The sequence below is a fragment of the Rhinichthys klamathensis genome, unplaced genomic scaffold (genome assembly GCF_029890125.1).
Source record: "Rhinichthys klamathensis goyatoka isolate OS25496 unplaced genomic scaffold, OSU_Roscu_1.1 h1tg000586l_1, whole genome shotgun sequence".
NCBI classification, from domain to species: Eukaryota; Metazoa; Chordata; class Actinopteri; order Cypriniformes; family Leuciscidae; genus Rhinichthys; species Rhinichthys klamathensis.
In genome coordinates this window covers 104734-120000 of record NW_026607046.1, presented here as the reverse complement: position 1 = coordinate 120000, position 15267 = coordinate 104734, and the positions used below count along the sequence as shown (strand labels likewise).

Genomic DNA, 15267 nt, shown 5'->3' with positions numbered 1-15267 from the left:
CCATCAACCATCAAATCTCAGCTTTACATCATAACAGCACAAGTGTCGAAGTCCAGCTTCACATTACGACCTCAGAGACGTCAATGTTCAAAGCTCTCTCATGCCTGAAGAAACAGCAGCGCTCGAGAGGTCAGAGGTCTCCGCTCTCCTAGAGGAGTGTGTGTGTGTGTGTGTGTGTGTGTCTACTGCCCTCTGCTGGCCGATCTCAGTTTGATGATCCACTCACCGCTCGGGTTGTTGTTGTGCAAGTCAAACAAATGAGTCTCTGGATCCAAACAATGTTCACCTGATCCATGAAACAAGATTACAAATATATATGCATATTAATATAAATATTATAGTATTGTTTTCTGGTTGATGGGCATCATATGAAACTAAAAACCCAAATGAAGAGCAGGACTTCCTCCACACCCACTTGAGACTGGAGTTTGCTATAATAACTCTGGTCTGGGTTTGGCCTCATTTGGCACTTGAGAAACACTTACCGATATTCCCACCGACTTCATAGATGGCCCAGTCCGGGAGCGAGGCGGAGCCGTTCCTGTGAGAGGGAAAGGGAAACAAATGCATTACACTAAAGGATTTTATTTGTGCGTGTGTGTGTGTGCGTGTGCCCGTTCGTGTGTGTGTGTGTGCGCGTGTGTGCCTGTGCATGTGTGTGTGTGCCTGTGCATGCGTGTGTGTGTGTGCCTGTGCATGCGTGTGTGTGTGTGCCTGTGCATGCGTGTGTGTGTGTGCCTGTGCATGCGTGTGTGTGTGTGCCTGTGCATGCGTGTGTGTGTGCCCGCGCATGTGTGTGCCCGTGCGTGTGTGTGCGCCCATGTGTGTGTGTGTGTGCCCATGTGTGTGTGTGTGTGTGCGCCCGTGCATGTGTGTGTGTGTGTGTGCCCGTGTGTGTGTGTGCCCGTGCGTGTGTGTGCCCGCGCGTGTGTGTGCCCGTGTGTGTGTGTGTGTGTGTGTGTGTGCCCGTGTGTGTGTGTGTGTGTGTGTGTTACCGTTTCAGGAGACCCCTGCTGTTATCGGAGGCGTGCAGCTCTTTATAAAACTGTGACATCAGGTCTGAGGCGCGAGAATTAATGGCGAGACGAAACTCCATCGAGGAACTCACGTCACCCAGCTGGATCTTTACAGTACGACACTGCTGAACACACACACACATGCACACACACACACACACACATATGCACACACACACACAAAAAGAAAAATAATTAGTTCTCAATAACTGATCATTATGAGTCAAAGATCATTAGCCAAAAACTCCTTAAAATCAAAAGGGGATTTTTTTTTACTATAGAATTATTATTATAGATATCTGAACATATTACTATTATATATAATTGAAGATAATATTATACATTATTATTAATATGAATATATATTTTATAATATAGCATTTTCAATTAAGAAAATTAAGCTTTTTTTAGGAGAATGAGAGAATTTGACAGCAAACCGACATACAAATAATGTTACAATTTAAGATAATTACTCCACAGGGATGAAGTGAACAGGTTTATTCATAATAGATGATGATTGTGTTTTGTGGAATATCTCGCAGCACGAGCTCACGTCACGATCTCTAGAGCTTTTACACACTTCGTGTGTTCAATCAGGTCCTGTAAGCGTCTGTTCCTGAGACTAAAGCCTCTAAAGGGATCATCCTCTCACACACACACACACACACACACACACACACACGATCTGTCGCTCTCCTTATTCCACACACACACTACCAGTCAAAAGTTTTGGATCTGTAAGATTTTTTATGTTTTCAAAGAAGTCTCTTCTGCTCAAGGCTGCGATTAAAAATGCAAAAAAAAAAAAACCGAAAAACTGAAATATTATTACAATGTAAATCAGCTGTTTTCTATGTGAATATATAGTTAATATAGTTAATACATACAAAAGATTCTATTTAAAATAAATGCTGTTCTTTTGAACTTTCTATTCATCAAAGAATCCTGAAATAAAAATATGAAACTGTTTTCAACACTGATAATAATCATAAATGTTCATATTAGAGTGATTTCTGAAGGATCATGTGACACTGAAGGCTGAAAATTCAGCTTTGATCACAGGAATAAATTACCCTTTACTGTATATCCACATAGAAAACAGCGGATTTACATTATAATAATATTAGCTTTTTATCTACTATTTTTTATTTAAGTTTTTAATCAAATGTAAAATGTTAAACCTCGCTGGAGTGCTTGTCGGGTTTGTCTCTGCTGTCGGTGTGGATCTTCCTGAGGAGGTTCTTGATGCGCTTGTCGTAGAACTGGTACCGGCGGCTGCTGTTCTCGTTCAGTTTCCTCACTTGACTCATCAAGAAGTTAGGAACCTACAGAACAGCAGAGCAGAGGCTCATGAAGCAGACGAAACCATGCAAGCGTGTGGATGTTAATCATGCACAAAACTGGAATATGACATAAAGCATTTGCGAATAAAGCAACGTTTCCATCCCATGCGAATCGGCACTTCCTGGGAAATAGTGCAAAATATCAGTAATAAGAATGGAAGTTCCTGCAATCCGAAACACAATAAACGCTGTCACGTTCTCTTGTCCGAGGTTTATCGTATCTTTTCGTTGACGTTTTCCCACTTCTTTCTCAGATTTGATGTTGAGTGTGTTCAGATCTCGTCGTTACTCCAAACATTCCCCTCTCTCATGTTCAGTTGAGTCATGTGACTTTTTTTTTTGTTGCGCATCAAAGGATTTATTCTGTGAATGTATTTTCCTCATAATTTATGCGCATGTCTCCTAGTGATGAGAGAAACAAAGCTTTTTAAACCTTTGAATGAACTGAACCAATTGCTGTGCTGGAAGCGCTGGCGACCCCTGCTGGTCAGAACAGTGTAAGCGCAGCGAGAGCACAGACATGCTTTAAAACCTTTTACAAACCAATAGCAAATGTTTAACCGAAAGTGTAATCTATTAAAGTCCCCCTGTGGTGATAATCCAGCTTTTAATGTTGTTTATTATGCAGGGTGGCCGCGGGTCCTTAAAAAGTCTTAAATAAAGTTTTCCTATTAAAAGGCCTTAAAACGTATTAAAATGTCTTAAATTCAGATTCGATGGGTCTTAAATATTTCTGGTCACATTAACGCTAATATTTCTCCAGTCTGACGAACCCAATGTCCGTCAAATAACCAGCGAAGCATCGAATCGCGAGAATGATTATGATTTTATTACATAAACGGCGATTGATAATGATAATGTGTTTCTGTAAGCGCTGTTGAGACTCGCCCGTCGCCCGAGAGTTTATACTGAGAAATCAAAACAAACGAGCATAACCGCACACATCATAACTCACAGAGAAACATACTGAGGTAAAAATTCACAATGTTGAGTTTTTTTATTTATAACATATGATATAGTTGAGTAACATAAGATGACGGGAGCTATTTTGCTGAATATTCTCACGATTGCAAATGTAACATTGATTTTAGTTCAATAAACAAGAAGGTAATATTGAATTACTTTAATTACTTAGGTTAAACATTAAATATTACATATCATGTGTATTTCCATCACAGGTTTGGTCTTAAATTTCATTCAAAGTGGCGTTAAAAAGTCTTAAATTTAACTTGTTTATATCTGTAGACACCCTGTTATGTGTGTATGTGGTGTTTTTAATACGCTTTAAGACACACCATGTGTAAGTTCATAAGTCGACAGCATTGCTGAGTATTTCCTGTAAACGAAGCTCGGGCGCACCAGACACACGTCAGCGGCGGCACTGAACGCGGATCCACAACAGAACCGGAACACACACACACACACACACACACACCAGACACACGTCAGCGGCGGCACTGAACGCGGATCCACAACAGAACCCGAATACACACACACACACACACACACACACACACCAGACACACGTCAGCAGCGGCACTGAACGCGGATCCACAACAGAACCCGAATACACACACACACACACACACACACACCAGACACACGTCAGCGGCGGCACTGAACGCGGATCCACAACAGAACCCGAATACACACACACCAGACACACACACACACACACCAGACACACGTCAGCAGCGGCACTGAACGCGGATCCACAACAGAACCCGAATACACACACACCAGACACACACACACACACACACACACACACACACACACACACACACACACACACACACACACACACACACACACACACACCAGACACACACACACACATACACACACACACACACACACACACACACACACACACACACACACACACACACACACACACACACACACCAGACACACACACACACATACACACACACACACACACACACACACACACACCAGACACACGTCAGCAGCGGCACTGAACGCGGATCCACAACAGAACCGGAACACAATACAATGCTGAATAAAGTCCTAGTTTTTGTTATTTTTGGAGCAAAATGTATTTTCGATGCTTCAACACACTCTAACTAACCCACTGATGTCACATGGACTACTTTGATGATGTCTTTATTTCCTTTCTGGACAAGGACAGTATACCGTACATACATTTACAATGGAGGGACAGAAAGCTCTCGGACTAAATCTAAAATATCTTAAACTGTGTCCTGAAGATGAACGGAGGTCTGACGGGCTTGGAGCGACACGAGGGAGAGGCATTAATGACATCATTTTCATTTTTGGGTGAACTAACCCTTTAAGGCATTAAGATTAATTTCCAAAAGATGATTTTTTATTCCTCCTCAGCTTTAGCATGTGTGTGTTCACTGTACGCATGATAACAGGTGTGTTTGAGGAGGAGCTCTTCACCGTCCACAGCAGGTCCTGGTACCGGATGAGGAGCCGCATGATGTGGGCCGCCCGCTCCGCCTGACCCTTCTCCGGACCCGACGACAGCTTACTGGGAACCGCTTTATGCAGGAAGAGATTGGGAGCCATGATGGTGGAGACGGCCCACAGGTTCATGCGGTTCTGGCGCTCACAGCACACGACCTTACTGAGGAACTCCAGCAGCGCCTGCACACACACACACACACACACACACACATCTATGTGAATATACAGTAAAGTGTAATTTATTCCAGTGATTAAAGCTGAATTTTCAGCATCATTACTCCAGTCTTCAGTGTCACATGATCCTTCAGAAATCACTCTAATATGAGGATCTGATTATTTTTGGTGTTTACATTTTTTTTTTTTTTTGGAAACTGTGATACATTTTATTTTTCAGGATTATTTGATGAATAGAAAGTTCAAAAGAACAGCATTTATTTATTTTGTAACATTATAAATGTCTTTACTGTCACTTTTGATCATTTAATAATCATTTAAAAATCCTTGATGAAAAAGAAAACAGCCCAAAGGTTTGAACGGTGTGTTTTGCGTTTTACGTGGCGATATTTTTGAGAAACGCCGTAGTGTTTTTATGTCCATATAATGAAGGTCAATGTTTGGTCCGATGTTCTGAGAAATATCTTGTTTTGTGTTCAGGGAAGAGAGAGAGTGACGGGATCCGAGCCGTGGAGTGAGTCGGGCTGTGGAAAGCGTTTCATGTGACTTTAACGTTCATCAACAACAGCAGCTCCACACAAAGAGACACAGTTATATAAACGACTGACTGTGAGCTGTGTGACGCTTGAACACACACACACACACACACACACACACACACACACACAGCAAATGTTGAATGTGTTAAGGAATTTCTCTTATGTAACAGGACCAGAGCTCAGATGATGATGAGTCACATCTATGACACAGCAATGAGTATGGCAGGCGTGTGTGTGTGTGTGTGTGTGTGTGTGTGTGTGAGAGAGAGAGTGAGTGAGTGTCTGTGTGAGAGAGTGAGTGAGTGAGTGTCTGTGTGTGTGTGTGTGTGTGTGTGTGTGTGTGTGTGTGTGTGTGTGTGTGTGTGTGTGTGTGTGTGAGAGAGAGTGAGTGAGTGTCTGTGTGAGAGAGTGAGTGAGTGAGTGTCTGTGTGTGTGTGTGTGTGTGTGTGAGAGAGAGTGAGTGAGTGTCTGTGTGTGTGTGTGTCTGTGTGTGTGTGTGTGTGTGTGTGTGTGTGTGTGTGTGTGTGTGAGAGAGAGTGAGTGAGTGAGTGTCTGTGTGAGTGAGTGAGTGAGTGTCTGTGTGTGTGTGTGTGTGTGTGAGAGAGAGTGAGTGAGTGAGTGTCTGTGTGAGTGAGTGAGTGAGTGAGTGTCTGTGTGTGTGTGTGTGTGTGTGTGTGTGAGAGAGAGTGAGTGAGTGTCTATGTGAGAGAGTGAGTGAGTGAGTGTCTGTGTGTGTGTGTGTGTGTGTGTGTGTGAGAGAGTGAGTGAGTGTCTGTGTGTGTGTGTGTGTGTGTGTGTGAGAGAGAGAGTGAGTGAGTGAGTGTCTGTGTGAGAGAGTGAGTGTCTGTGTGTGTGTGTGTGTGTGTGTGAGAGTGTCTGTGTGAGTGAGTGAGTGAGTGTCTGTGTGTGTGTGTGTGTGTGTGTGTGTGTGTTGTACCTTCAGTGTGTTTCTGTTGGGTTCTGGCAGCAGCAACACAAGAAGATTCAACATGTGCAGCTTCTGCTTCAGGTCTGCTATATCTGTGCAAAACAATTCACAAATGATTCTTCATCAGAAAGACTCGAACCGTCTATAAGAACCGTCTTTAACCCCTCGCGCTGTGCTGACAGAAATACTCATTTATGTTACAAGTCAAAAATGACCATCTTTTTAAATTACTTGTGTTGCTTTATCATCTACCAAACACTGGATCCAATATTTTTGTCATCCTGTTTTCTTTCATTAGCACAAGTTCTGTCAGGAATACGATTGACAGTTAGCATACAGTTTGGAATAGCGGTATGGTTCAGTTCTGGGCAGCCTAGCATGGATAAGAGCAGCAATAACAGACCAGAACCAACATGAATGTATTCCAGATATCATTCATTACTAAAGATTTTAATGTACAATATAATTGAAGATTTATTCTGATTGGAAGGGGAATGAGAATGCCAGACCCTGACTGAGACAGGAGGAGCTGGGGAGGGAGGAGGGTAATCGCTCCTGAGAGACGCGACCGCTGCTGATCACACTGACGAGCTGATGCATGAATACAGTGATAGACGTCGTACTCCTATAGAGACGTGTGTCAGCTGAGAGTCACTGACGCGAGCTTGACTAGCGTGACCCGCCAGAACTGACGCTACGCTTGATGCTTGTGTCTCTGTGTGATCCGATCTGATGAACATCAGTGTTTCTGAGGTGAATAAGCTTGAATGAACATTTTTCACTCAAACACTGATCAATAAATCGGTTCCAAAAAGAAACACAAAACCTGTGCTAATTGAAAGAAAACAAAATAACAATATTTGGCAATAACACAGCATAAAAAGAGGTTGATAAGCAGTTGTAGGTGGGTAATTTTTGACCCGAAACAGCACAAATGTAAAATGGGGGGGGGTTACTTACACAAAAAAGTAAAGAAATTATTTTAAAAATGATTCGGTAAGCTATTAGATCATGTGTCAGAGATAAACCAGAGTTTCGGTGACTGATGTGGCACGCTAGGGGTGCTACGGTTCAAAGTTTGCATTGAACAAAGTTTACAAAGAGTGACCAAAGAGTGATTATAGATGCGTCATCAGATTATAGATGCGTCATCAGATTATAGATGCGTCATCAGATTATAGATGCGTCATCAGATTTGAGATGCGTCATCAGATTATAGATGCGTCATCAGATTATAGATGCGTCATCAGATTATAGATGCGTCCTCAGATTATAGATGCGTCATCAGATTATAGATGCGTAATCAGATTATAGATGCGTCATCAGATTATAGATGCGTCCTCAGATTATAGATGCGTCATCAGATTATAGATGCGTCATCAGATTATAGATGCGTCATCAGATTATAGATGCGTCATCAGATTATAGATGCGTCATCAGATTATAGATGCGTCATCAGATTATAGATGCGTCCTCAGATTATAGATGCGTCATCAGATTATAGATGCGTAATCAGATTATAGATGCGTCATCAGATTATAGATGCGTCCTCAGATTATAGATGCGTCATCAGATTATAGATGCGTCATCAGATTATAGATGCGTCATCAGATTATAGATGCGTCATCAGATTATAGATGCGTCATCAGATTTGAGATGCGTCATCAGATTATAGATGCGTCATCAGATTATAGATGCGTCATCAGATTATTATAGATGCGTCATCAGATTATAGATGCGTCATCAGATTTGAGATGCGTCATCAGATTATAGATGCGTCATCAGATTATAGATGCGTCATCAGATTATAGATGCGTCATCAGATTATAGATGCGTCCTCAGATTATAGATGCGTCATCAGATTATAGATGCGTAATCAGATTATAGATGCGTCATCAGATTATAGATGCGTCCTCAGATTATAGATGCGTCATCAGATTATAGATGCGTCATCAGATTATAGATGCGTCATCAGATTATAGATGCGTCATCAGATTATAGATGCGTCATCAGATTATAGATGCGTCATCAGATTATAGATGCGTCCTCAGATTATAGATGCGTCATCAGATTATAGATGCGTAATCAGATTATAGATGCGTCATCAGATTATAGATGCGTCCTCAGATTATAGATGCGTCATCAGATTATAGATGCGTCATCAGATTATAGATGCGTCATCAGATTATAGATGCGTCATCAGATTATAGATGCGTCATCAGATTATAGATGCGTCATCAGATTTGAGATGCGTCATCAGATTATAGATGCGTCATCAGATTATAGATGCGTCATCAGATTATTATAGATGCGTCATCAGATTATAGATGCGTCATCAGATTTGAGATGCGTCATCAGATTATAGATGCGTCATCAGATTATAGATGCGTCATCAGATTATAGATGCGTCATCAGATTTGAGATGCGTCATCAGATTATAGATGCGTCATCAGATTATAGATGCGTCATCAGATTATAGATGCGTCATCAGATTATAGATGCGTCATCAAATTATAGATGCGTCATCAGATTATTATAGATGCGTCATCAGATTATTATAGATGCGTCATCAGATTATAGATGCGTCATCAGATTATAGATGCGTCATCAGATTATAGATGCGTCATCAGATTATTATAGATGCGTCATCAGATTATAGATGCGTCATCAGATTATAGATGCGTCATCAGATTATAGATGCGTCATCAGATTATAGATGCGTCATCAGATTTGAGATGCGTCATCAGATTATAGATGCGTCATCAGATTATAGATGCGTCATCAGATTATAGATGCGTCAGATTATAGATGCGTCATCAGATTATAGATGCGTCATCAGATTATAGATGCGTCATCAGATTATTAGATGCGTCATCAGATTATAGATGCGTCATCAGATTATAGATGCGTCATCAGATTTGAGATGCGTCATCAGATTATTATAGATGCGTCATCAGATTATAGATGCGTCAGATTATAGATGCGTCATCAGATTATAGATGCGTCATCAGATTATAGATGCGTCATCAGATTATAGATGCGTCATCAGATTATTATAGATGCGTCATCAGATTATAGATGCGTCATCAGATTATAGATGCGTCATCAGATTATAGATGCGTCCTCAGATTATAGATGCGTCATCAGATTATAGATGCGTCATCAGATTATAGATGCGTCATCAGATTATAGATGCGTCATCAGATTTGAGATGCGTCATCAGATTATAGATGCGTCATCAGATTTGAGATGCGTCATCAGATTATAGATGCGTCATCAGATTATAGATGCGTCATCAGATTTGAGATGCGTCATCAGATTATAGATGCGTCATCAGATTATAGATGCGTCATCAGATTATAGATGCGTCATCAGATTTGAGATGCATCATCAGATTATAGATGCGTCATCAGATTATAGATGCGTCATCAGATTATAGATGCGTCATCAGATTTGAGATGCGTCATCAGATTTGAGATGCGTCATCAGATTATAGATGTGTCAGATGCGTCATCAGATTATAGATGCGTCATCAGATTTGAGATCAACCGCAGTGCAAGTGCGTCCCGAACGCGTAAAACACATTATTTTTTCCGATGTTTTCCCGAGAACCGTTACACCCCTAGGGCACACTGTCCAACACACAGCTTGAATGAACTTTTTTCACTCAAACACTGATGTTCATCAGATCAGATCAATAAATCGGATGCAAAAAGAAACACAAAACCTGTGCTAAATGAAAGAAAACAAGATAACAATATTTGTCAAAAACACAGCATAACAAGAGATTTATAAACAGGTTTTTTTTGTAGGCGGGTCATTTTTGACCCAGAACACCACAAGTGTAAAATGGGGGGAAAAAACACAAGAAATGTACAAAAATGATAAACAAAAATAATCAGTAAGCGTTTAGATCATGTGTCAGAGATAAACGAGAGTGTTTCAACCTCTTTCATTTAGCACAGGTTTAGTGTTTCTTTTAGGACCTGATATATTGATGTGATCTGATGAACATCAGTGTTTCTGAGGTAAACGAGTGTTTCGGTCTCTTGTTGTCGGTGTGGTGGCGATGCAGCGACTGTGATGCGGGTCGGCCTGTAAACGAGCACACTGACTGTAGGACCTACAGGACCCGAGTGAGACCCTCACACACACCTCTGACGGCACTGAAGGCGTTGAGGTGTTCGGCCGTCAGCAACGGCGCCGGCAGTTCCCGGATCAGCTTCTTCATCAGCGCCGCGGCGTCGTTCGGACTCACCTCGTCCCAGACGAAGGAGCCGCTGTAAAACGAGTTCTCCAACTTCTGCTGCAGAACCTGAGAGGAACACACACCCGTGAGCCTTCAGATGAGCAACACACACACACACACACGCCGCAGGCCTGATGGGATGGTGCTCTGAGATGAAACTCCCAGTACCTCAGGGTACTTTTACATGTATTATTTTTAGTGCTGGCCAACGATTAATCGCATCTAAAATAAACATTTGTGTTTACATATTGTATGTTTGTGTACTGTGTATAATTGTTTTGTATATATATATATATACACTCACCGGCCACTTTATTAGGTACCCCATGCTAGTAACGGGTTGGACCCCCTTTTGCCTTCAGAACTGCCTCAATTCTTCGTGGCATAGATTCAACAAGGTGCTGGAAGCATTCCTCAGGGAGTTTGGTCCATATTGACATGATGGCATCACACAGTTGCCGCAGATTTGTCGGCTGCACATCCATGATGCGAATCTCCCGTTCCACCACATCCCAAAGATGCTCTATTGGGTTGAGATCTGGTGACTGTGGAGGCCATTTTAGTACAGTGAACTCATTGTCATGTTCAAGAAACCAATTTGAAATGATTAGAGCTTTGTGACATGGTGGAAGTAGCCATCAGAGGATGGGTACATGGTGGCCATAAAGGGATGGACATGGTCAGAAACAATGCTCAGGTAGGCCGTGGCATTTAAACGATGCCCAATTGGCACTAAGGGGCCTAAAGTGTGCCAGGAAAACATCCCCCACACCATTACACCACCACCACCAGCCTGCACAGTGGTAACAAGGCATGATGGTTCCATGTTCTCATTCTGTTTACGCCAAATTCTGACTCTAACATCTGAATGTCTCAACAGAAATCGAGACTCATCAGACCAGGCAACATTTTTCCAGTCTTCAACTGTTCAATTTTGGTGAGCTCTTGCAAATTGTAGCCTCTTTTTCCTATTTGTAGTGGAGATGAGTGGTACCCGGTGGAGTCTTCTGCTGTTGTAGCCCATCCGCCTCAAGGTTGTGCTTGTTGTGGCTTCACAAATGCTTTGCTGCATACCTCGGTTGTAACGAGTGGTTATTTCAGTCACTGTTGCCCTTCTATCAGCTCGAACCAGTCTGGCCATTCTCCTCTGACCTCTGGCATCAACAAGGCATTTCCGCCCACAGAACTGCCGCTCACTGGATGTTTTTTCTTTTTCGGACCATTCTCTGTAAACCCTAGAGATGGTTGTGCGTGAAAATCCCAGTAGTTTAGCAGTTTCTGAAATACTCAGACCAGCCCTTCTGGCACCAACAATCATGCCACGTTCAAAGTCACTCAAATCAACTTTCTTCCCCATACTGATGCTCGGTTTGAACTGCAGGAGATTGTCTTGACCATGTCTACATGCCTAAATGCACTGAGTTGCCGCCATGTGATTGGCTGCTTAGAAATTAAGTGTTAACGAGCAGTTGGACAGGTGTACCTAATAAAGTGGCCGGTGAGTGTATATATATATATAAATACACACATATGCATGTATATATTTAAGAAAATGTATTATTTATATATAAAATATTTATATATAATATAAATTATGTATACATTTTTTTATACATAATTTATACATATTACACCCAATAAGAATCATAAATGAACTATAGTGTCCTGATCACACTAGTATAACAATAATTTTTGGTTTGACTGTACATTTCTTAAATATATACATCCATGTGTGTGTATTTATATACACAAAATAATTATACACAGTACACACACATATATTATGTAAACACAAACTTTTATTGTGGATGTGATTAATCGTTGCCCAGCACTAATGAGATGCCAGATGAGGAACACAACAAGCGGTTCATCGAGTCATTGAACACGAGTAATACAATGTTTCAGACAAGCACTTTAATTGAAACAATGTTACTTATTTGTTTATAATAATGTTTTATGTTACTTTTATTCTGGCCTGAGAGCCTGGGACCCGCAGAATCCCCTCAGAATCGAGACCCTTCTTCTCCAGAAACGACAGAAGCTGAAAACAAGGAAACAATCATATTGAAAACACCCAAGAGTCGAACTTTTAAAGTCACGATGAAACGGAAGTAGCGACGGAGTTACAAAGTAACATTTATCTTTAGCAACACTGTAAAGGTGAATACAATATTAGTCACATGACTAAACATGCGCATCTTTTTCGAATGCATCCACTTCGGAGAGCTTCGTAATAAACTGGAGCATAACGTGAGAGGTGAAACAGGAAATGATGTCATCACATACTGCTTGGAGGAAGAGTGTGCGTGTGTGTGAGAGAGTGTGTATGTGTGAGTGTGTGTGCGGGAGTGTGTGAGTGAGTGAGTGAGTGAGTATGTGTGTGAGTGTTTGAGTGTGAGTGAGAGTGTGTGTGTATATGTGTGTACGTGTGTGAGTGTTTGAGTGTGACTGAGAGTGTGTGTGTGTGTGTATATGTGTGTGTGTGTGTGTGTGTGTGTGTGAGTGAGAGTGTTTGAGTGTAAGTGTGTATGTGTGTGAGTGTTTGAGTGTGTGTGAGAGTGTGTGTGTGAGAGTGATTGTGTGTGTGTGTGCGGGAGTGTGTGTGTGTGAGAGTGTGTATGTGTGAGAGTGATTGTGTGTGTGTATTTGTGTGAGTGTTTAAGTGTGAGTGTGTGTGTACGGGAGTGTGTGTGTGTGCGCGTGCGTGTACGTGTATGTGTGAAAGTGAGTGTGTGCGGGAGTGTGTGTGTGTGTGTGAAACAGGAAATGATGTCATCACGTACTGCTTGGAGGAAGAGTGGGATCTGAGTGCTGGGTTTGATCTTCTGATCGCTCTCCACCAATGAGGCGAGAGGAACGCCAAACAAACAGCTCTCTGACAAACGGGAAGACATTTGACACATTCTGATTATTCCTGACACAGATCGAAACGGACGAGGTCAGGTGACCGGAAACTCACCAGGGATTTTCCTTTTGCAGGTTTTGTGTCGTTTGACCTCGAGCTCCAGAAGGTCACACAGCGCCGTCATGTCAATCAGCGCCAACTGGCGGACCTTCTTCAGGTCCTGATGGGAAAGATCCACGACCCGGGTCACTCCTAACCGGCACTGCGGACAGATGACCCTCTGAGAGAGAGAAAGAGAGAGAGAGAGAGAGAGAGAGAGAGAGAGAGAGAGGGAGGAGGTGAGACGCTTGATCATACTTCTAAACTGTTTTTATTTCAGTAATATTAGTGATAGACAAATATGATCGACTCATTTTTAGTAGGGATGGGAATCACCAGAAGCTTATCATGATATTTCATTATTACGATTTTAAACATTTTAAGCATATTTTATAATAACTGCAATATATTAATATATATATATATATATATATATATAATATTTCCACCTTTTTGTCCTTTCTCGTATTTTAGACAGAGCTTGCGGTAAAATTATGCACCATACTCGCAACTCTGAGCCGAAATTCAGGCCCTGAAAAAATCGAGACTTGCCATCTGTGTATAAATATTGTGATACTATGCTGTATGGATTTTTTCCCCACCGCTATACATTATTACTCTCTATATAACAGACAGACAGGCAGACAGATACACAGTCAGACAATCAGATACACAGTCAGACAATCAGATACACAGTCAGACAATCAGATACACAGTCAGATAGATACACAGTCAGATAGATACACAGTCAGACAATCAGATACACAGTCAGATAGACAGACAGTCAGACACACAGTCAGACACAGATACAGTCAGACACACAGTCAGATAGATACACAGTCAGATAGACACACAGTCGGACACTTAGTCAGATACACAGTCAGACACACAGTCAGACACACAGTCGGACACACAGTCAGACACACATACAGTCAGACACACATACAGTCAGACACACAGTCAGATTGATACACAGTCAGATAGACATACAGTCGGACACAGTCAGACACACATACAGTCAGACACACATACAGTCAGACACACATACACTCAGACACACATACACTCAGACACACATACACTCAGACACACAGTCAGATAGATACACAGTCAGGCACACAGTCAGATAGATACACAGTCAGACACAGTCGGACACACAGTCAGACACACAGTCAGACACAGATACAGTCAGACACACAGTCAGATTGATACACAGTCAGATAGACATACAGTCAGACACACAGTCAGATAGATACACAGTCAGATAGACATACAGTCAGACACACAGTCAGATTGATACACAGTCAGATAGACATACAGTCAGACACACAGTCAGATTGATACACAGTCAGATAGACATACAGTCAGACACACAGTCAGACACACAGTCAGACACACAGTCAGACACAGTCGGACACACAGTCGGACACAGATACAGTCAGACACACAGTCAGATTGATGCACAGTCAGATAGACATACAGTCAGACACACAGTCAGATACACAGTCAGATAGACATACAGTCAGATTGATACACAGTCAGATAGACATACAGTCAGACACACAGTCAGATTGATACACAGTCAGATAGACATACAGTCAGACACACAGTCAGACA

General features: G+C 41.8%; 1 protein-coding gene across 3 annotated transcripts in view; it reads right to left on the bottom strand.

The window, feature by feature from the left end:
* Positions 1-91: 91 nt before the first annotated feature.
* Positions 92-15267, bottom strand: part of LOC130075587 (rho GTPase-activating protein 40) — a 30752-nt gene continuing 15576 nt past the window's right edge. For 2 of the 3 annotated variants that reach the window (XM_056240289.1, XM_056240292.1), the window contains exons 7-16: positions 13666-13831; positions 13490-13581; positions 12670-12747; positions 10613-10772; positions 6467-6549; positions 4790-4996; positions 2198-2341; positions 996-1141; positions 486-541; positions 92-286 (exon numbers count right to left, since the gene is read on the bottom strand). In XM_056240289.1, coding sequence (XP_056096264.1) covers positions 183-286; positions 486-541; positions 996-1141; positions 2198-2341; positions 4790-4996; positions 6467-6549; positions 10613-10772; positions 12670-12747; positions 13490-13581; positions 13666-13831 — 1236 coding nt within the window. In that variant the 3' untranslated portion in view covers positions 92-182. The remainder of the gene's footprint in view (positions 287-485; positions 542-995; positions 1142-2197; positions 2342-4789; positions 4997-6466; positions 6550-10612; positions 10773-12669; positions 12748-13489; positions 13582-13665; positions 13832-15267) is intronic. The other variant, XM_056240290.1, reaches the window with a different exon arrangement.